The sequence below is a fragment of the Rutilus rutilus genome (genome assembly GCF_951802725.1).
Source record: "Rutilus rutilus genome assembly, chromosome: 11".
Classification (NCBI taxonomy): domain Eukaryota; kingdom Metazoa; phylum Chordata; class Actinopteri; order Cypriniformes; family Leuciscidae; genus Rutilus; species Rutilus rutilus.
In genome coordinates this window covers 34,682,663-34,705,576 of record NC_140216.1, presented here as the reverse complement: position 1 = coordinate 34,705,576, position 22,914 = coordinate 34,682,663, and the positions used below count along the sequence as shown (strand labels likewise).

At 38.3% G+C, this 22,914-nt stretch overlaps 1 protein-coding gene across 2 annotated transcripts in view; it reads left to right on the top strand.

Annotated features, from left to right (window-relative positions):
- Nucleotides 1–22,914, top strand: part of trappc9 (trafficking protein particle complex subunit 9) — a 210,273-nt gene that overhangs the window by 129,480 nt on the left and 57,879 nt on the right. For both annotated transcript variants that reach the window (XM_084423000.1, XM_084422999.1), the window contains 2 exons: nt 5,784–5,937; nt 9,439–9,529. In XM_084423000.1, the coding sequence (XP_084279126.1) occupies nt 5,784–5,937; nt 9,439–9,529 (245 nt within the window). The remainder of the gene's footprint in view (nt 1–5,783; nt 5,938–9,438; nt 9,530–22,914) is intronic.

Below are 22,914 nucleotides of genomic sequence, written 5' to 3'. Positions count from 1 at the left end.
TAGCAACAAACCTCTAAGTGCTTCATCCATGATGAAGGGCCACTTTTCTTTTTACTGTGTGTGTGTGCGTGTGTGCGCGCGCGTGTGTGTAAGGATGCATACTGCAATTTTCCCTTTCCCACAGTCTCAAATTGTAGCCGAAATTCTCTAGATCTGTCCCTGAGTCGCCTACATAGGCAACATTCGAAATGTCCCGTATGGACAGAAAATGCATATTAATTATGCGGTCTACTCAGATTATATTAGGCCAGTGCCAAGACAATCCTTCACAGACGCATGCAGTGCTGCAATTCCAACATATATTGCATCAAGCTGATGAAAAGCTGATGACAAAAGATGGCAGACAAAACAAGACAAAAATGTTTACTGTTGCATACCATTATTCAAATATTCAAATATGCTAAATCAACTTAAGCTTATTTTTATCAACTTATCAACTCTATCTATCTATCTATCTATCTATCTATCTATCTATATATCTATATATATATATATATCTATATATATATATATATATATATATATATATATATATATATATATATATATATATATATATATATTAGGGCTGTGAAACAATTAATCGCATCCAAAATAAAAGTTTGTGTTCACATAATATATGTGTGTGTACTGTGCATAATTATTTTGTATATATAAATACACACACATGCATTTATATATTTAATAAATATTTGCTTAAATATACTATATATATATATAAATACATTGTATGCTTGTTAGCACAACACTAATAAAATGAGGAAAAACACACACATACCTAATTCTGAATTAGATCTCTTGCAGACGGAGGGATTTAATAACCTGTCATCTTTTCTGTGGACTCATCTGAGGGATTGTGTCGTTTTGAGTGTATGAAATTCTATTTCAAATGGCATCTGCTCTAATTGAACGACACAGTGAGTTAGTGTGATGTTCAGATGTTGTGTGTGTGTGTGCTGATGCTGGGTGTGGTGATGCGGCGTTGCCGTGGCGCAGTGATGCTGCTGTGTTTGCCTGTAACCGCAGGTTACTGGGAGCCAGTCTATAAATAGCTCAGTGTTTCTGCTGCTGGAGTCACGAGAGAGAACACACACGTGAGCTAAATATAACTCTCGCTCTCTCCCTCTCTCTCGCTCTCTCTCTCTCCCTCTCTCTCTCGCTCTCTCTCTCTCCCTCTCTCTCTCGCTCTCTCCCTCTCTCTCTCTCGCTCTCTCGCTCTCTCCCTCTCTCGCTCTCTCCCTCTCTCTCGCTCTCTCCCTCTCTCTCCCTCTCTCTCTCGCTCTCTCGCTCTCTCTCTCTCTCTCTCTCTCTCTGTTTGAAACTGCAGCAAAAAGCCTTGATCACATAAATGCTCTTTCTTTCTTTCTTTCTTTCTTTCTTTCTTTCTTTCTTTCTTTCTTTCTTTCTTTCTTTCTTTCTTTCTTTCTTTCTTGAATGTAAGTGGTTGCATGCAAACTGATTGTTTTAAAATGCTGCAGCACATTTTTTTTCCCACCCTGTCACTTTATTTCTTCTATAGCAAATATAGAAATATAGCAATATCCAAAATCCTTGTACTTGTTGGACATTTTTTAGTCCCCATGAAGAAAACCGACTACACATCATACAGAATGATGTTTTTTGAACATGTGTAATTGCAGAAGGCTTTCTGTGATGGGTCTGTTTAGAGTTATGGGATAGAATATACAGTTTGTACCCTATATAAACCATGTCTATGGAAAGTCCCCATAAAACATGAAAACCCAGTGTGTGTGTGTGAGAGAGAGACCGAGAAAGAGAGATGTTGTCCTTTAATCTTTAGAGTCTGTTTCAGTTTCTTGTCTTCTCTCTCTCTCTCTTACTATTTTTTCTTTTTCTTTTTCCTTTGTAGTGCTCATGTATCGAATAATATCAATCTCTGTCTGTGCCTCGAGTCTGTCCAGATGCATTGATACTGACAGCTCGTGGTGAAGAACAGGGACGTGTGTGTGTGTGTGTGTGTGTGTGTGTGTGTGTGTGTGTGTGTGTGTTGTGTTTGAGGTTTTACCTCTGTATATTTTATACATCAGTGGTGAGAAATGTGAAGGATTTGTGAAAAAACTGCATTTAAATGCAATATTTCTTTTTATATGATTGTGAGAAAGATGGATGAATGTTAAACAAAAACCATCATAACTATGTATTAGGTTGAATCTCAAAAAAAGGTCATATTTCACTCCAATTTATTTTTGTATTTGTTTTAAATGTAATGGTCTCAAAGCCCCAGGCTTAATTTTCTTTATGCAAAAATATAATTTTCATATGTTATATATCTGTGGGACATTAGCTTTAGGGGCGAATCACACTGATTAATTGGTTAGTGAGATTTTTTGATTCAGTTGTAGTAGTCTTTGTGGCCGTGTTTTAATTGGCGTGCCGTCACTCTTTATGCTAATTACAACATTAGCTGTGAACTGTTTTCATGATAAAACCCTCTCTGACAAGTAGCATCTTGAAATTCACCAGTTTAAATTTGCTTTATTGTTAAAATAATAACTGCTGAATTGAATTTTCTCAATCCCCTTGCGTCTGTAAGGGGATCTTTCGGTCTTTTTGTTCTTCTTTTTTTCCTGAGATGAGTCTCACATCTGAGATCTCTCTGCGGTTGGGTTCATTACTCTGGGCGTCTCTGTAGAAATGTGTGAATGTGAGTTTTTCTGAGCGCTGCTCATGTTCAGCAGTGAGACGTCTTTCTTTGGAGCTTGTGTGAGTTCCCATATGAGATTCTAGATCGCAGATCACGGCTCAGACGTTGTTTTTATCAGTTCATCATGTCTCAACATCTCTTCTCACCTGCGTGTTGTTTTACAGGATCAGTTTATACGCGAATCAGATCGCATTTACTGACACGTCCATCAGCATCAATCCCAAAACACCTGCAACCTCTTCACTGACAATAACCTCTCATCTCATGAACATCAGGTGACTAAACATCATCACTGCGTTAAAGAGAGAGATAGGAGGACGGAAGGAAGAATGGAAAATGGAAGGAAGGAAAGGATAAAGAACAGAAAGGAAGGTAGGTGAAAAAGGAAGGAAGGAAGAACAGAAGAAGGAAGCAAGGAATGTAGATAAAAAGAAAGGAAGAAATTAAGAACAAAAATAAAGGTAGGTAGATCAAAAAGGCAAGGAATGAAGACGGAAGGAAGGGAAGAAATGAAACAAAAAAGTCAGAAAGGTAGAACGAAAAAGGAAGGAAAGTAGGATCAAAAAGGAACAAAGGAGGGTAAAACAGAAAAGGGAAGCAAGTAATATAGAATGGAAGAAGGAAGGAATAAAGAATGAAAAAGAAGTTTGGAAGAACAAAAATGAAGGAAGGTAGAATGAAAGGAAGAACGCAAAGGACAGTAGGAAGAATGGGAAAAAAAGTTAGAACAATTGAAGGATAGATGGAAGCAAGGAAAAATGAAAATGAAAGTATGAAAAACAGGAAGGAAGGAAGAAATTAAAAAGGAAGCAAGGAATGTTAAACACAAAAAGGAAGGTAGAAAGATTGAATAAAAAGAAGAAATGTAGATAGGAAGAAGGAAATAACAAACAAAAGGAAGGAATGAAGAAGGGAAGGCATAACAGAAATGAAGTGGTAGAGAGACGAAACAAAAACAGGTAAACAAACAAAATATCAAATGGCAAAATAAAAGCATAAACTGAAAGAAAGACCAAGCAAACAAAGGAACAAACAAATCAAAAGAAACAGAACTGGAGGATAAAAATGATAGAACAAAAACAAAACAGTGAAAGAATGGATAAAAGATTGGCAGAACGAAATAATGAAAAGAACAAGCAACTGTGTAAATGAACAGGCAACAAAAATTATCCTAAAGAACAAAAAGATGAATGAAATGATGTCAGAGCAACATGAGGAGGAGTGTTTACAGACAAAAGAGAAGAGTAGATAGAGACAAACAGCCGTGAGTCTCGGGGTCAGAATCACCTTCACTGTGTTTCATCTCATTTATCTCAGCGTGTTAATCCACTGCAGTCCTCTAAACACGAGACGGATGAAAGAAGAGCGAGAGGAAATAATTATTCCTTCCTGTATGACGGCCAACACACCACAGGCTGTGGAAACAGTGAGAGAGTCGGCCGGAGGCTCCGTAATGTGTGTGTGATGAATTATAGATCAGTGTCTGCAGGGCCTGTTGACTTCTGTGTGTGTACTGGATAAATGAAAACAGGAAGAAGTCGAGGATGTGTGTGTGCGCTGTCAAATCTCACCATTAATGATGTTTATCTATCTATCCATCTGTCTGTCCATCCATCTATCCATCCATCCGTCCATCTATCCATCCACCCATCCATCCTTCCACCCATCCATCCACCCATCCATCCATCCATCCATCCATCCATCCATCCATCCATCCATCCATCCATCTACCCATCCACCCACCCGTCCACTCAACCACCCACCCATCCATCCATCCACCCATCCACCCATCCATCCGTCCATCCACCCATCCTTCCACCCATCATCCACCCATCCACCCACCCATCCACTCACCCACCCATCTTTCCATCCATCCATCCATCCACCCACTCATCCATCCACCCATCCTTCCACCCATCCATCCATCCACCCATCCACCCACCTATCCACTCACCTACCCATCCATCCATCCCCCCACCCACCCATCCACCCACCCATCCATCCACCCACCCATCCATCCATCCATCCACCCACCCACCCACCCATCCATCCATCCATCCATCCATCCATCCATCCATCCATCAATCTACCCATCCATCCATCCATCCATCTACCCATCCATCAATCCACCCATCCATCCATCCATCCATCCTTCCACCCATCCATCCACCCATCCATCCATCCATCCATCCATCCATCCATCTACCCATCCAGCCACCCGTCCACTCACCCACCCGTCCACTCAACCACCCATCCATCCACCCACCCATCCATCCATCCACCCATCCATCCGTCCATCCACCCATCATCCACCCACCCATCCACTCACCCACCCATCTTTCCATCCATCCATCCATCCACCCACCCACTCATCCATCCACCCATCCTTCCACCCATCCATCCATCCACCCATCCACCCACCTATCCACTCACCTACCCATCCATCCATCCATCCCACCCACCCACCCATCCATCCACCCATCCACCCACCCATCCACTCACCCACCCATCCATCCATCCATCCCCCCACCCACCCATCCATCCATCCATCCATCCATCTATGTAAATCTAGTGTATTCTTTTATATTCTAACTGTCATCTATATAATTTCTACGAAACACACTCAAACCATAGCTTACATCTCAGCATATTTTCTGTCTCGTATCAGTAGATTTGCTGTCGTATTCCTCTCCAGAGATGCTGCGATTCGACTCCAGGCCTGAGAGCATCTCCCAGCGGTCCCCCAGAGGGCCTTATCTCCTTCATTAATCCATCCCTCTATCCCTCTATCTCTCTCTCTCTTTGTCTTTCTCTCTGCTTGCTGATAACGGAGAACATGGAAATGTCAAGGATATTTTATTGTCGTTTCTATGAGCCTGAAGTGGTTATGTGAGCTTGCACACGTCCTTGGCATTTTTTGTGTACAGTTTCTGACGAGCCTTTTATGGTGATGGGTTTCTGCTAACAGTTTTTTAACATTGTGTACACAAATGAAATTTGACTGACATTTGAAGGGTTTCTTTTTGAGCGTGTCATCCTCCATAAAAACTTTAATTTTTTTTTGTGGATTTGACAAGCACTTCACTTGACCTTTGTGTACTTATGTGTGTTTTTGCAGGATGGCCATTCAGGTGGATAAGTTTGATTTTGACAGCATTCCCGTGACGGACCACGATGCATTGCGACTGTCCACGGTACGCCAGCAGGAAGAGAAGAGACAGCAGGTCCAGGGAGGACTCATCAACAGCACGCTGGACATCCGCTGGACCATCATATCCTTTACTGAAACTCAAAGCAGCTGTTCTGATAACCTGAAGCTGAACACACTTATGAGTGTTACCTTATTTACGATAGTCACTGTGTCCAATTGTGTGGAATTTTGACTTCTAAGTTCTCGCTTCCAGGCCAATCATTGCTTGACGTCTTTAACGACGCATTTATCTTTTTTCACGCTGTTGTGATAGTCCCTCAAGGAAACATCATAAAGGCAGGAGTATTGTTTCCATAACTCCATGAACCTTTCCTCCATTGCATAATTTCATGCTATGCGAGATAAAATGATTCTTGCATCCCTGTCTTTTGACACCCTGCTTCAAATGGATTGTGCCAAAATGGGGCTGATATCATGTCGTCTGAACCCCAGCATTATTCATGGTAAAATGACTGAAACACACAGCCTTGAGTGGCATATTGCTTTTATAAAATGAATACAACGTCATATACATGATGATTTATCTTTTTAGTGGTTTTTACAATACAGATTTTTCCAAAGCAGCTTTAAAATGGTGGCAACATCAATATGATTAAGTGTACAGATCGTTGATCTAATCAGATGTTAGAACTTAAATTTCTGTTTTATAATGATCGATAAGCCACGACTGTCTGTGTGTTGTGCTTCCCTTAGTTAGGCATCATTAATCGATCTCATCCAATCAGATTTTAGAGTTTGGTTTAGAAACTGTTTTCAGATGAACTCTCCTAGTAGTTATTTGTTGTACTACGGTGTATGAGCTTTAGAGTATGTGGAGTAAAGCATGTGATGTAATGTGTTGTGGATGTTACGTGTGTCCCTGCTGTGAGGACGCCCGTCAGACAGCATCTGTTTCTAACAGCTGGACATACTGGAGGAGACACGTTTACGCTGAGATTGATGCACTGACATATGGTTTAAACTTATGGCACTTGTGTGTGTGTGTGTGTGTACTTAGCTGTAGTTTGAGGACAAATTTGTCCCCAGAAGTGAAGGAAATCTGACAGAAATGCTCGTTTGGGGACATATGAAAAAAAAAAAATGTGTTATGTAAAAATGTTTTTTTCTTTTAAAAACAGCATCATCCAGTGGTGTTCAACTTTTCTCACATTAATTTCAGGAGACTGACACCATGACATGAACCCTGAACACTGTACACTCTCCACTGCGTCATCTCTCATTTTAGTAGTGTTTAAACGCCCCCCGTGATTACTAGCACTTGTTCTCTTCACGAGTCGCTTGCCACTGCGGAGGCTGAATGACACTTACAAAATAATAAACTCCTGAAATAATAAATAATCAAGAGATACAGTCCCAAGCGGGCGATATGTGCGTGTTTCAGAAATGTTGGCACAAGCATGACTGATTGGATTTGTAGAAACATGGGCGTGATTGGTGGACTAAAAACACAGTGAAATGAAGAGAAGAGTAATTGTGAAAATAGTGTTCAGTGCCGCCCTATGGGTGAATGTGTCCAAGTTCATACTGAGCCCGCGGGTCAGAGATTACCATCATGTCAGTCAACCAACCATAAACGTGCAAATACTTTATATCCGTGTGTGAACACACTATTATACTGACAAATGTCATTGTGTTCACAGTGGTTTAGTCAATAATTACTGAAATGTGAGATCACTCACTGGCATTTGTGTCATGCCACTGCTTTGCCTCATAGGTAATGGGAACGGCTCTGTCAGCGGCTGTGTTCTGAGTGGAAAACTAGCATACTGTGCAGTAAATACTATGCACTGCAAACCCTAAGTTGGCAGAACTCAAAAAACTTGCTTGTGTAGTACAAAATCAAAACGTAAAGTTAAACTAACTCAATCCTTGAGATGTAACTGATTACCTGCAGTTTAATTGCTATTTAGTTTAAATATTAACTAAGCTAACTCATAAAATTTGATTGGATAAACATAATTTTATCAATTTTTGTTGCAATTAACTTGTTAGCAATAGCAGAACAGAAACCCCTGTGAATACATAACAGAACATTCAACACTAACACATCTCTCCCTACAGTATACTAATCGTGTGCAAAAACACACAATAACAATTTAATTTATACAAACAAAAAAATTGCTCCAACTCATTAATTTTAAGTGCAGTTTAATATAATCACTTCTTAAGTTCACATCACTTTTTTTCTATTAAGTTAAATTAACTTTCAGTAATATTTGAATGTGTTCAGTTTTACAGTTTATACTGCATTCTTTTTATTTATTTAAATACAATAGTTTGCGAAATGATATGTTATATATCAGTGGTTCTCAGGTGATTTGGCTTTTGTTCTCAGATTGTGCATTGTTAATAATTGAGTGACCCAATACAGTCCCAAATTCGTTACAATACAATGTAACATAAATGTGAATTGTAAATAATTGTTATAACATGAACTGTATCAGCCAAATAATATGCAAACTAAGCTGTGGGCCAAATATTGCATTACCAAGTGACAAATTAATTTGACCATTCGTTTCTCCATATTGTTAGACTTTATTTTGGACGCGCAGCCCTTAAGATTAGCTTTCTTTACTATTATAAGGTAGCAAACCTCATTAAAATGCAGCTATTCATGCAGGATTATATGATCAGTTGAATCCAGCATTGTTTTTTTCAGAATCGACCTGCAGCCCATTTTTGGCTCATTAATCACTAGTTGAGAGCAGTACAACATGTTCCTGGATCAACATCTTTGTTGATCCTGGAACAACATTCCGATCAACAAAACAAGTTTTAGGGACGAGTTTACAGTTAATATCAAGTTTAGGCTTACAACCAGAGCTAGGTGCTTCTACATCAGAGTTATTCACCTATCAATGTAAATGCCTGATAATAATCATTGTTGCATTGCATTTTGTGACACTATATTCCATACAGAATACTCTGGTTATATGTTATGCGTACTAAACACTTAGCATTGCAAATTATCTGATAAATTTAAAGACTGTGCACTGTACTTTACTTTACAGAATACATATTGCATACAAAGTACACTATTAGTGTAATACAAATGTCCTGAACAATATTTGTCAGTATTTTCAAATGTTAATGAAAGGAATTTTATTTGATAAAATATGAAATAGTTTTTATTATTATTGTCCACATCTGGCTTTAGGAATCTCTTCATCTCTTCCAGATCTCAGTGTACACTTACATGGTTCATTTGAGAAGGTGGCCATCTCTCACTGCCAGCTCAGCATCATTACACAGTTCGCAGTCATTAGAGGCTTCTGATAGCATCACTGCTGTTACGTAATAAGCTTTTTGTCCTCGTCGTCGTCATTAGTGTCGCTGTGTGCAAATATTTCACCTCCGTCAACATACTTCTCTTGTTCTCCATGCACACTGCTTGGCTAATTTAATGCAGAAAGCATAAGAGTGGCATTATTGTTCTGAATGCTTCCAGGAAAAACATGATAAAGGTTAGTTGGGTAAAGAATATGACATTCTGATCAAATTTGCATCACATTTCAATGTCATTAATGATAATAAGGCATGTTTCCCTTGACCAAATGTGCACTCGTCCCTTCAGCGTGATGGGGAGGCCAGTGTGGAGGGCGTCCTCAACCAGCTCATCCTTGATCATCTGCAGCTGGCCCCTCTACAGTGGGGTAAGAACACTTTCCTCTCTATGAATACAGAGATTTAAATATATTCACACTCAGAGGTTATTTGTCTCCAGCGGTGGATGTAGGTCTGGTCTCTGTTCATGTTTCTTATTTGCATTTGTAATGGAGGAGAAATGTGCCACACCAGGAGTGTTAGAGGCCGTTCACGCAGGAAGAGGTTCTTGCATCGTTTGTGCTGTTTAATTATTGTTGGTCTATGTAGAGATGCACTAGATAGACTGTTGCGGCATGTGTTGCTGTTTTCATTAGAGCTGCATTTTTAAATCGACATAGATCTTATTGAGAACAATGCATATGTGTATGTATGTATTTTTTTGTCCCCGTCATAACATGTCATAACTGGACCTTCCGGTGAAAAAGTCAGATTTCTCTCTGGTGATGTATGCAGGACTTCTCCAATCATTTAGTTAGATTAAACTCCGCCCCCAAGCTCATGTTCATCTGCCTCCACTTTTGAGTGCCACGCCCACATCTCAACATCCAATCAACAAGTCCCCGCCCTACATTTTCTTTTTCTGTAATCCGTTACACACGCGTGTTTGTCACAATACAGAAGAAAAGATACGCCGCTATGTTTCATTGTGACTTGAAAACTTTTTTTTTTTCTCTAAAGACAATTCAACTAGCTAATCATATTTTAAGCTTAAACATATTTATTTAAATACAATTTTATTTCAATTTTATTTATTAAAGACGTGTATGCGAATTACTTCTTTCCAATTTTCCACTGAAAACTAGTTTTGAGAACATATTTCAACATTTAAAGTAATTTAAATATAGTTGTTATGGCATCACAAGCTGGTTTCATGTCATAGTTAAAAGTATTTTAAATATATAACAAATAAAATTCATATCAGTCAATTAACACGACATACTGTCAGAAAAATTTGTAAAAGTGTTACATTTTAAGTTACTTCAGTTTGTAACCTCAATTTGCATCTTATCTACCCCTAGATGGTGTATATATTAGTACTTTAAGGGTACATATTAGTACTTTAAGGGTACATACTAGTAAGGGTGCTAATATGCACCAATTAGGTGTAGAGGAAAGTGTACTTTTAAGTACCCTTAAAAAAAACATCTAGGGGCATCTAGATAAGATGCAAATTGAGGTTCCTAAGTGAAGTAACTTAAAATATAGTGACAAGCTAAATAAAAATAAAAATAAAATAAAATAAAATAAAATAAATTATTACCTATGTATGAAATAATTTTATTTTAGACAGGAAAAATAGAATGGATGGGGTAGCTGTTGGCAAAAAAAAAAAATATATATATATATATATATATATATATATATTAGTGCTGTCAACGTTAACGCGTTAACGCATGCGATTAATTTTTGTCTGGTTTAACGTGTTAAAATATTTAACGCAATTAACGCAGCATCCGTCTTTTCTGCCATCCGTTGGCTAGCTTTACATTATATGATCACGCTCTTATTCATTTAAATGCTTTTAAACATTTCAAGCGCGGCAAGACAAAAGAGAAAGCGCTGTCTGTGAATGTCTTTATGTGACACACACACACACACACACACACACACAATGCATAGACAGGGCGCCAGAATCCAGTTCTCTTTCGCGCTTGAACTAACAATAACAATCCCAAAATGTCAGTTTTGTCGATTATCCTCATAAGAGCAGTCTTAAATGATTTATATAAAGTCTAAAATGAACGAAGAGTTGCGAGAGAATGAGGCGCGCGTGTGAGATCCATAGACAGTACGGTATATAAACGGTGAGATCCGCGTGTCTGTCTGCTCTTAAAGGGACAGCAGCCAATAAAGCTTCCTGTCAGTAAAGTTAAAGAACAAAGGGAACAGAGAAAATGACTCACTGCTGTTGACTAAATAACTTTTGTAGCTTTAATAAGGATTAACTATTTAATTTATAGTTTATGCAGTGCAGACTGCATATAACTTTGATAACTTTATTACAGTATATTTCCTAACTGTTAAGACAGGAAGGGCACGAATAAATATGACATTTATTATGGGTTTATGTTAGCATTGTTTTAAGTTCACTTAAATTAAAAAGTGTTATATTTTTGAAGCCTAATAAATGTGAAAAAGAAAAAAAAATCAGTAGCTGTATTAATATCAGTAATACTGGCCTTCATTCATAAAAAGATGCCATTAAAAAAATATTTAAAATATACTGTCTTTATGTTGTTTCTACATTAATTTCATTAACTGTGAAATTATAAAATATATTAAAAACGTACAAAAACATTTCTTTTTTTATTGCGATTAATTGCGATTAATCACAGAAAAAATGTGTGATTAATCTAGTTAAAGTTTTTAATCGATTGACAGCACTAATATATATATATATATATATACACATACATATATATATATATATATATATATATATATATATATACATACATATACATGTAAATATATATATATATATATATATATATATGTATATGTATGTATATATATATGTATGTGTGTATATATATATATATATGTATATATGTATATATATATATATGTATGACAGATGTATTATGTGTATATGAAAAATAATAACTGAAACATTTTAAATTGTGTTTAGAAAAGATCTGTCACTATTTCCATTTCATTACAACTTTAAGACAGATTATTAAAAAAAAACTTCTCTTCTATCCCTTAAAAACAATTCTACTAGCTAATCATACTTTTTGCTAAAATGTTTTTTATTACTCAAATTAAATTTATTTTATTTTATTTTTTATTTCATTTATTTTGTTTCGTTGGGAAAGTGCAGAGTCAATGTTTCCAGCCTTTCTTTAATGTCAAAACTGAGCAACTCCAGCACCCATGCTGGTGGAAAGTGTGTGTGAGTGCTGTGTGGAGTCTCTGCAAAGAATCATGGGAGGTGTCATGTGAGTGCCGTATCTTGGCCTGGATCATCTCTAGGTTCCTCTGTGACAGTACATGTGATATAACCCTCTCTGTCTCTCGATGAGACTCCGAGATCAGAGCTCAAACCTGTGTCTAAATCTGTAACCACCTCCTCGTGTGTTTCCCCTGCTTCTGGATCTGCAGTCGTGCCTCATCACATCCTCCTCATCCTCGGTCAGAACACATCACATGTTCATGTTTATTCAAATCTGCAGACCTGCGTAACACTAATGCATATTCATGAGCTCATAAATGTTGGAGGACTCATCTGAGATGACCAGACCGTGACATGAAACATGTTGCATGTCACACGGTGATCATCTCTCTCTCTGTGTTATGTTTGCACACAAGTGGCCGTCAGAGCACTAGTGTCTTGTTTATCCGTCGTTATGACAGGCCTGTTGTGTCGTGGATTGGTATGATTTCATGTTTTGCCTCACCTACTATAGGTGGATTTGCTATTTTGTTTATATACAGTCTCACTTTGAATTCTGAGACTAAGAAATCTAGCTTAAACGTGGGAATTTTGGGAAAATTTAAGGATATTGATGCTCTTTGGATCATTCTCAAATCATGTTGGTTAACATGATCATCATTAAAGTGAAATTTGCAGAAACAAGCCCTGAAAATGTATGTGCACACGATAAACTTTTGGGAAAATGGATTTACAGAAACCGGACGTGATAATGGGGGAGCAAAACACCTTTCTGCAAAAATCTCAGGTGTTTTATTTATTTATACATTTTTTTTGGACCCCACTATGATTTGTAATGAAAAGTTTGTATTACAAATTACAAAAGTAATAAATAGCACTTTCACTTGTGGTTTCATGCCCACAGTATATGAAGAGTTCAGATGCAAAAGTTCAATAATTTCACTTAAATGGCAATGCAAATGACCTATTAATTGTCATTTAAGTGAAATTACTTAACTTAAATATACAAGCTTTATAAAAATTATCATTCCAGAAGAAAATTTCAGATGACACTTCATATATTCAATATTTAAAAGATGTAAAGGAATTATTTAGCAGTTTTCCCCTAATATTATGTCACTCACAGCATCGTATATTAGATGGTCTTCTGATGAAATGTCACATGTAACAAAGAGATTTCAATATTGTACCTTAAATGTTGATGTTGGTGATTGGCATGGATAGGTTTTTTGATAGTTTTATTGTTAAGCAAAACTTGTTACTATACGCAATTTGAACCATGCATTATGTTGCAGTTTATTTGAAGGTTAAATCCTGTGTTTACTTGCATTTAGTTTTTAGCAAGTGTTATTTCTAAACCTTACACACACACACACATACAGTAATATGCAGAGACGTTCAAACACAAGAGAAGCAGAAGCAGAGCCATTAAAATCTTTCCCATCATCAGCAGCATTTATTTAGCTGTTAAATGCGGTCAGCGCTCTTTAATGCACCTATCAGAAGCCTCTCTCTCTCTCTCTCTCTCTCTCTCTCTCTCTCTCTCATGCGTTTATCAGAGATGTGAAACGGCAGTGCTCTTGATTAAAACCCCATCGAGCTTCCGAATGTGCGATGGCAGTTCCTGCACCTGCTTGTCTTCCAGTCCAGATACTCTTAAATCGACGAATATTACAAGACCTGCAACGGGTCATTGCGTATTAGATGGCGGATTAATAAAAACGAAACTTTTTAAGTCTGCTATTTCTAGAACTTGTCGATGGTTCTCTGATTCTTTCATTTATTTAACTCTCTAACCCCTCTGAACTCGGATCAGACGGTCTTCCTATAACTGCGTTTGCAAATCATAGTCCTGATAATCACAATCATCACAGCTGTGAAATCACACCGATGTGACAGTCTATTGTTCATAACAGATAAATGCTAATGCTCTGAAAAACAGTTCTAAGCAGCTAATCATATTTGAAACATAAAGGTGATATACTGTATTTTTTTTTTTTTTTTTGCATATTAAATATTTATTTATTATTATTTTTTATTTTTTTTTTTATACAAAAATGTATCAAACAAATTTTTTTTTTTTGTCTTCTTTTTTTTGCCTTTATTAGTTAGGACAAAGCTGGATAGGATTGATGGATGGATATTCTCCTACTGTAATTCCCCTAATGATTTGGTAAATCGTGTGTTTTTGATTGCATTGTAAAGTAAAGTCCACATCACACTAAACCGACACATGCCAACCAACAACAACAGGCACTTTATCTGGATTCCTTTTATTTATTTTTTCATTTTATTTTTTTGGATCAGTGTGTTACTACCCTTGTCGACATCAGTTGGCATTGGTAATCTGGTGATTGTCTATGTTGGTCAGCGTCTTTCGTTGCATTGAGCAAAGAGCCACAAAAAAAACCCCAAAACAATTTAACCAATGAATGTGCTTCAGAATGAAAGCTTAATGCCTCTAGTGTGAGATACTTCTGGAATCTCATCAGCGCAGCATGAGCGATGATTAGTGTTAGAACTGTAATCTAGTGTTTTATTCATTTCCGTACTTGAATCTATTTGCTGCAAGACAGGTACTCTGCGGCATTCTGCGTTACCGTGGCAACCGGCAAGGATTCTGATGATTCTGTTCATTTGCACCGAGGGGCGATGCGGCACCGTCCGTTTCAGCCACTGATTAACTGTGTGTGTCTGTACCTATATGTGTTCGGATGCTTGTCAGTCACACATTTCCTGAGAAATCATCAGTGGACACTCATAGGCTCTTCTGTACTTTATCCTAGAGGTCATTGGCTGCGCTGTATTTGGAGAGTTGACATGCATTGATTTAGGAAGATGACATGCACTGGAGACTATTTTAAGCAGCATTTTGCTCATTTGTTTATGATTATTATGCATCAGATTTTACAAGCGCATACTAATTGAGAGTCTACTTGGAATATTTGTACTTGTAATAATTTGATTTGTCATGCAGGACCATTTAAAATGAACTAGTGAAGGTAAAAATGGGATTTTTAATTCATTTTAATTTTAAAAAATGGTGACTAGATATGTGGCCTAAGACAAAAACTTTCACTTATACTTAAAAACAAAAATTTTAATGATAAAAAAATATGAATGAATAAATGATAAAAAGGTCCATGAACACAGTATGAATACATGAATACAGTATGTCAACAACACACTTCATTGCACAGATTATTGGCTGTCTTGCATTTCATTGGTAGATTTGTGACCTGTCTTGCGTTTCATTGGTTGCTGTGTGACCTGTGTGACCTGTCTTGCGTTTCATTGGTTGCTGTGTGACCTGTCTTGCGTTTCATTGGTTGCTGTGTGACCTGTCTTGCGTTACCTGTCTTGCATTTCATTGGTTGCTCTGTGACCTGTCTTGGGTTTCATTGGTAGATTTGTGACTTGTCTTGCGTTTCATTGGTTGCTGTGTGACCTGTCTTGCGTTTCATTGGTTGCTGTGTGACCTGTCTTGCGTTTCATTGGTAGATTTGTGACTTGTCTTGCGTTTCATTGGTTGCTGTGTGACCTGTCTTGCGTTTTATTGGTTGCTGTGTGACCTGTCTTGCATTTTATTGGTTGCTGTGTGACCTGTCTTGCGTTTCATTGGCTGCTGATGCAACTGTTTGCAGATCAGTACTCTAAACATCATATATAGACACCAAATGTGATTTTTCTTTCTTTCTTTCTTTCTTTCTTTCTTTCTTTCTTTCTTTCTTTCTTTCTTTCTTTCTTTCTTTCTTTCTTTCTTTCTTTCTTCTCTCTCTCTCTCTCTCTCTCTCTCTCTCTCTCTCTCTCTCTCTCTCTCTGTCTCTCTCTCTCTCTCTCTCTCTCTCTCTCGTTTGTTCTTTTTCTTAAGAAAGGTCAGGGTGTGCAGTTGAGGATTAATGATGTTCACATTTAAATATTTTTTTACGAAAGGGAATATGCTTTTTCTCTCTGGTTCCGACATAAATTAGATGTTAGCAGCAACTTTGTGTACGCTTTATAATGTTAATAAATACTGGTGAAACACATTACATGTGTGAGTGCTTGAGGGGAACCGCTAATCTGGCTCAGCACAATACAAACGCATTTGATCCTTGTTGCGCTATTGTGTTGCCGCAGCACAGAATTATCAAAGAATTTTGTCACGCTGCACAATTCCTAAACAAGCTCCTTTGAGCTGAAGGATTAAAATTCGGTACGGCTAGTTCCTTTCTGATGCTTTTAAATGAGGGGCTGTTATTGCATTTCTCTGTCTGATAATCAACAACAGTGACATGTCTTGTCCAATCAGCATCTCTGCAATTCTTCAGCCATTGTGATGTAGCAAATAGGCTCTCTGTCCAGCCGTACACTCCCTTTGTTTGACTCTTTCCCCTGTGTGTGGCAGACATGAATACAGTCTTGTTGCACGTCTGTATTAGTGTGGTCCGCAGGTCTTTTGAGTGAAAGGGTTTCTGCTCACTGGTTTGTGAAATCATTAGGCCGTCTGTGCAGACGTACGTACATGATAATTATGCTATCTGTCTTATTTGCTCTCAGCAGGTGGTGATTAAAGCTTTGAAAACCAGAAAGCAACCAAACGTAATGGAAGAGCCACACAGTTATCAGTACAATAGGCAACCAATACCCATCCTAGAGTTCTACTTCTCCCCCTTCCTCTTTTTTTATATATTTCATTTTATATATACACTCACCTAAAGGATTATTAGGAACACCTGTTCAATTTCTCATTAATGCAATTATCTAATCAACCAATCACATGGCAGTTGCTTCAATGCATTTAGGGGTGTGGTCCTGGTCAAGACAATCTCCTGAACTCCAAACTGAATGTCAGAATGGGAAAGAAAGGTGATTTAAGCAATTTTGAGCGTGGCATGGTTGTTGGTGCCAGACGGGCCGGTCTGAGTATTTCACAATCTGCTCAGTTACTGGGATTTTCACGCACAACCATTTCTAGGGTTTACAAAGAATGGTGTGAAAAGGGAAAAACATCCAGTATGCGGCAGTCCTGTGGGCGAAAATGCCTTGTTGATGCTAGAGGTCAGAGGAGAATGGGCCGACTGATTCAAGCTGATAGAAGAGCAACTTTGACTGAAATAACCACTCGTTACAACCGAGGTATGCAGCAAAGCATTTGTGAAGCCACAACAGGCACAACCTTGAGGCGGATGGGCTACAACAGCAGAAGACCCCACCGGGTACCACTCATCTCCACTACAAATAGGAAAAAGAGGCTACAATTTGCACGAGCTCACCAAAATTGGACAGTTGAAGACTGGAAAAATGTTGCCTGGTCTGATGAGTCTTGATTTCTGTTGAGACATTCAGATGGTAGAGTCAGAATTTGGCGTAAACAGAAAGAGAACATGGATCCATCATGCCTTGTTACCACTGTGCAGGCTGGTGGTGGTGGTGTAATGGTGTGGGAGATGTTTTCTTGGCACACTTTAGGCCCCTTAGTGCCAATTGGGCATCGTTTAAATGCCACGGCCTACCTGAGCATTGTTTCTGACCATGTCCATCCCTTTATGACCACCATGTACCCATCCTATGATGGCTACTTCCAGCAGGATAATGCACCATGTCACAAAGCTCGAATAATTTCAAATTGGTTTCTTGAACATGACAATGAGTTCACTGTACTAAAATGGCCCCCACAGTCACCAGATCTCAACCCAATAGAGCATGAAAATATCAGGGAATTTTACATTCCCAGGCCTGGAAAAGTCATGAAAGATTTTATAGTGAATATACACTTTTCTAGTTATGCTCGAAAATATATGCCATTGTTTGGGAATTTGATCTTTGCAAATGCAGTCACTAAAAAATAGTACAGGGTAGCATATAAATAGTAATAGTACCGAGATTCAGGCAGTGTTTTTATAAATGCACGTACAGGGACATCTTAAAACAACACTACAACTCTCTGTTTTGATGTTTGAAAAAAGAAAAAGTAAAACAGCTGTTGCTCCTCATTGCTCCTCTAGGCTGTTTATTTGAACTCATGTCTTTTGGATCAAAAAGAAAAAGAGCATAATACAACATGAGCGTGTAATGGTTTATCTATGGTGAGATTGTTGTGTCTTGTCATACTTACAAGTTTCTTATCTTTTATTCCTCGATTCCTTCTGAAGAAGAAACCCTAACTGCCCAAGCAAATTACCAGAGACAAACGATATGTCTGGCTCCAAATACTGGAACGACCCTTTAGTATCCACCAGTACCAGAATGAATGGGTTAGAGAACAAAGATGGAGTGATGATGAGGTAGAGGAGAGAAATAAGGGTGGGGATTAAATGGGCATGAAATAATTATTGTCCTCATAGTAATCTTCCCAAATGACTGACAGGAGAGTGTGAACCCAGCTGGCGGTTCTCAAATTTGATTTCATTGTAATTAGCCATGCCACTTAAAACTGGACAAGACACTCAATCAGAGCAAAAGATCGTCTGAGAGACTGTCCATCCTTTTTTTTTTTTGCTGCTATTCCTGTTAAGCAAGTTAAGGTAAATATTCATGAGGAAGTGCTAGGAAGACTGATATTCAAATTTGCTGAGTAGATATGTGGGCTGTTTTATCATATAAATCTTGTTCATGTGAAAAGAATCCACCAAAAAGATGGCTAGAAAACCCAGGAGACTGAAAGGTGGAAGCCGGTGGCGTAATTTAATTTACATAGCTAGAGTGAAGAGCCATCATCTGTAAACATCTGGAATGAAGGGCTTCCATCAAATGGAAAGATGAGCATTTACTTGACTCTAGATGGCATGACGCTGCCGGAGTGGAGCAGTCGCGAGTGAACAGAGCAAACAACGCTGAAATAGTTATCGACCCGACAGGTAAGAATAAGAGTCTTGATAGAGAGTCCATCCATCCATCCGTCCATCCATCCATCCATACATACATCCATCTGTTGTTTGTACTTTGTATCTATGGTTTGTTTGTTCGTTCTATTTCTTGTCTATCTTTCCATCTCTCTGTCTGTCTTTCTACCTATCTAGCTATCTCTTGTTCTATCTATCTATCTATCTATCTATCTATCTATCTATCTATCTATCTATCTATCTATCTATCTATCTATCTATCTATCTATCGATCATTCTGTCTATCTGTCTATCTATCTATCTATCTATCTATCTATCTATCTATCTATCTATCTATCTATCTATCTATCTATCTATCTATCTATCCTTCTGTCTATCTATCATTCTGTCTATCGTTCTATCTAGTTAACATTTCAGTAAAATCTTAAAATCTTCAAGAAACTCATCATTCATGTCCCTAAACTTGACTATAAAATAAATCCTGAGCGAATATCTGCACACACTCCTGGTGAGTCGATCTCAGTGTTGCTCCTGCCGTATGTAAATGACAGCATTGATTATGGCGTGTGTGTTGACTCTGTAAGGAGACTCTGAGTGGATCTGCCCCCTGTAGAGAGTCACGGACTCCGTTAATTTGACACAAGATAAACAAACACACACACTTCTGTGAGTTTGAGTGGTGCTTGCTCATGCAAAAGTCACAACCACAAAGGTGTTTTGAACGATTGCCAAGGTGTTGCTTTGCGGTTGCTAATGTGTTCATGAGGGATTTTACATTTGTATCTGGTTGCTTTGCGGATGTAGTGTTGCTGGTGGTAACCAGGGTGTTGCTATGCGGTTTGATTTTATGTTTTTACCTGGTGGCTTTGTGGTTGCTCTAGAATTCTAGAGTGCAAGGGTGTTTCTATGTTGCTTTACATTTGCTAGGGTGTGTGTTTTTTTATTTATAAATTTTTATAGCATTTTGCTTTTTAGCATTTTGTTTTGCAGTTTCTAGAATGTTGCCAGGGTGTTTCTGGTTGTTGGTGCAGGATGAATTACACACCATATTTTTTTACTGGAGAAACAATAGAGAAGATTTATTAGTTAATCCACAGAATATGCACAAAAACTGTAGTCTATGGTTTTTCCTCTTTGAATACAGAGGAAGACAGAGAAATAGCTCTATGTAATGACATAGTGTGTCTGTGTGTGTGTGTGTGTTGTCTTTCTAAAAATAAGATTCGGCACTTGCTGAAAAGCTGAAATGAGCTCTTGTCACATAGCAACAGTCAGACTCACCGTAGAGCACTTGACTTTCCCTCCTCCCTTCACTTCCCCTGCATTAACCCTGCATCCTGTGAGTGACGGACAGCTGTCAGCACCAATCAAATGCATCATCTCTCACCCACTGGGCGGCTCCTCTGACTTCAGAAGGGCTCCAGGGGCCGGTCAGGCGTGATGTGTGAATCGGTCACCTCACCTGTTTGATACGTTTAAACACACCAAACACTTTTGGTCCTGATACTCTTCCTGTGAGTGTGTGTGCGCTGTTATTCCTTTTCTATCCCACGTCTCTAATGGAATAGTCATGCCCATTATTATGTGTTTGACTGTTGCATTCACAGAGTGTTGATGATCCCTGATATCTAGCATTTAGTATGTTGAACTTTAATGACTCAAAGTCAATTATGTTTTTTGCCATGAAAATAACCAAAGAAGCTGGCGTGGCATTGAGGGTGTGTTCACACTTGTAGTTCAGTTCTCTTGGTTCTTTTGGTCCAGACAAAAAAAAACAAAAAAACATTTAGTCCTGGTTTGCTTTGCGTTCACACTGTCACTTTTAAGACCAAACTAAAGATACGAAAAAAAAAAAAATAAACTTGTGACGGAACTTACCAAACATCCCAAATTATGCTGTGTGCTGGGCTAAATGCACTCGTTGTATGTGCGTAGCCTATATATGATGGTATTTTGACCAGCTGAGAACTTGTGAATAGTTTATAAAATGTATAAAGGAGTCACAGCGGAAATCAGCGGCAGGAATCCCTCCCACACACACACAAATGAAGATCTGCTGCGAGGAGATGGCATTTCTGATGCCTGTACCTGTATGGGCAGCGTAGCTCCTATGATGAGGAAAACAAAGCAGGTATGCTTCAGCATTCTGTCCTAATTAGGGTATTTTTGGTTGGTTGAGATGTCTTTGGCCCATCTTGCGTTCATATTTCAGTCGAACCGCAGTTCGTTTGGAAGCAGATCGAGACCCTCTTGTTTGCGCACCAGGATTCGAATGGTAGTGTTCTCACTCATTCAAACACAATCGCACCAGTGTCTGTTTTAACACAGTCCAGATGTGGGCCGACAGTCTATAGTTTTATACATTCATTTATAATAAATGGTTTTGTGTTCTTTATTAAAGTTTTGTTTGAAAGCCCCTATGGAGAAAATGAATGGGGAAACATTTCTGGAGTTAAGGAGACTGAAAAAGCGGGCGGTCCCTGTTGTGCTGCACATGCATGAGTCGGCCAGTGGGCGGCCCGTGGGTGTGCTGTCTGATGTTCAAGACAAGCTATCATCAATCTCTCTCCACCTCACTAACAGCTTTAAACAGTACAATCATGGCCTTAAGTATGTGGCAGGCTCCAGTGATGATACTATTGATCTGTATCCAAACCAATGGATGTTAAACCTCCTCCGGGCGGAGATTTGACTGTTTACAGTACTTTGACTCCAAGTCCGTCAGCTGCGCTCGTGTTTGCAGTGAGAAGTAGTTCGCATTGAGGATCTGGTCCATTGAGATCTCTGTCAATGTCCACTAATCACACAGATCAGAGGTCAAACAAGCACATTTTATCTGGCAGTTGGCCTTAGTTGAGAAATAAACTAAGTCAATCTTTGTTTGTCACACACTAGAGCCTATAAGACTTATTTATGTAAATGACCTCTGTTGCGATTGGCCAGGATCTGCATACTACTACTACCATTCAAGTTGCTGAATATTGAATAGGTGAATATGTAGTGGTAGTGAGCTGATGGTTATACTGTCATAAAATGGATTTTGAATTACTTTTCTTTGCAGTTTAGCTGCAATAAACGATCTGGATGGACTGGGATGGAACTTTGTAATATTAGAATAAGTCTACAAAGTACATTTTGTTCTGAACGAAATGAATGAATGAACTTAGTGATCAGAATAAGTTCAGAGTGTTCTCGTCTGTGATTTCAGGGTTTGTTGAGGACACACACTGGACATACACCCTAACAAAGCACATTAAGGCTTAAACAAATAAGAACTATACCAGAGGCCTGTAACCGCACACACAACTGTTAAGTTTAGAAATGTCAGGTAATTTGTCTTTTAGGGATGAAAAAGCAGCCTCGGGGGAGACTGTTGTTTCCTCCTAGGAAATCAATGGAGAGGCTGTTTCATTTAGAATGCGAGCAAAAAAAAAAAAAAAGCATTGTAATACAAGGTTTAGAGAGCGAGAGAAAGATAAGTAGAACCAGAGAAACACACTTATATTGCCTAGTGAAGAACGATTCAGATGTTCCATTTGTTTTGAGAGTTAAAATTTTGTTTTGATTCAATACTTCAGTTTTATAACATCATCAGCCGTATATCATAAATTATGCATCATGAATTATTTTAACAGATCTCTATGAATTATGAATGTTGAAAACGCATGTATGAAACCTTTAACACCTCAACGATTAGAGAGTCATACAGGCA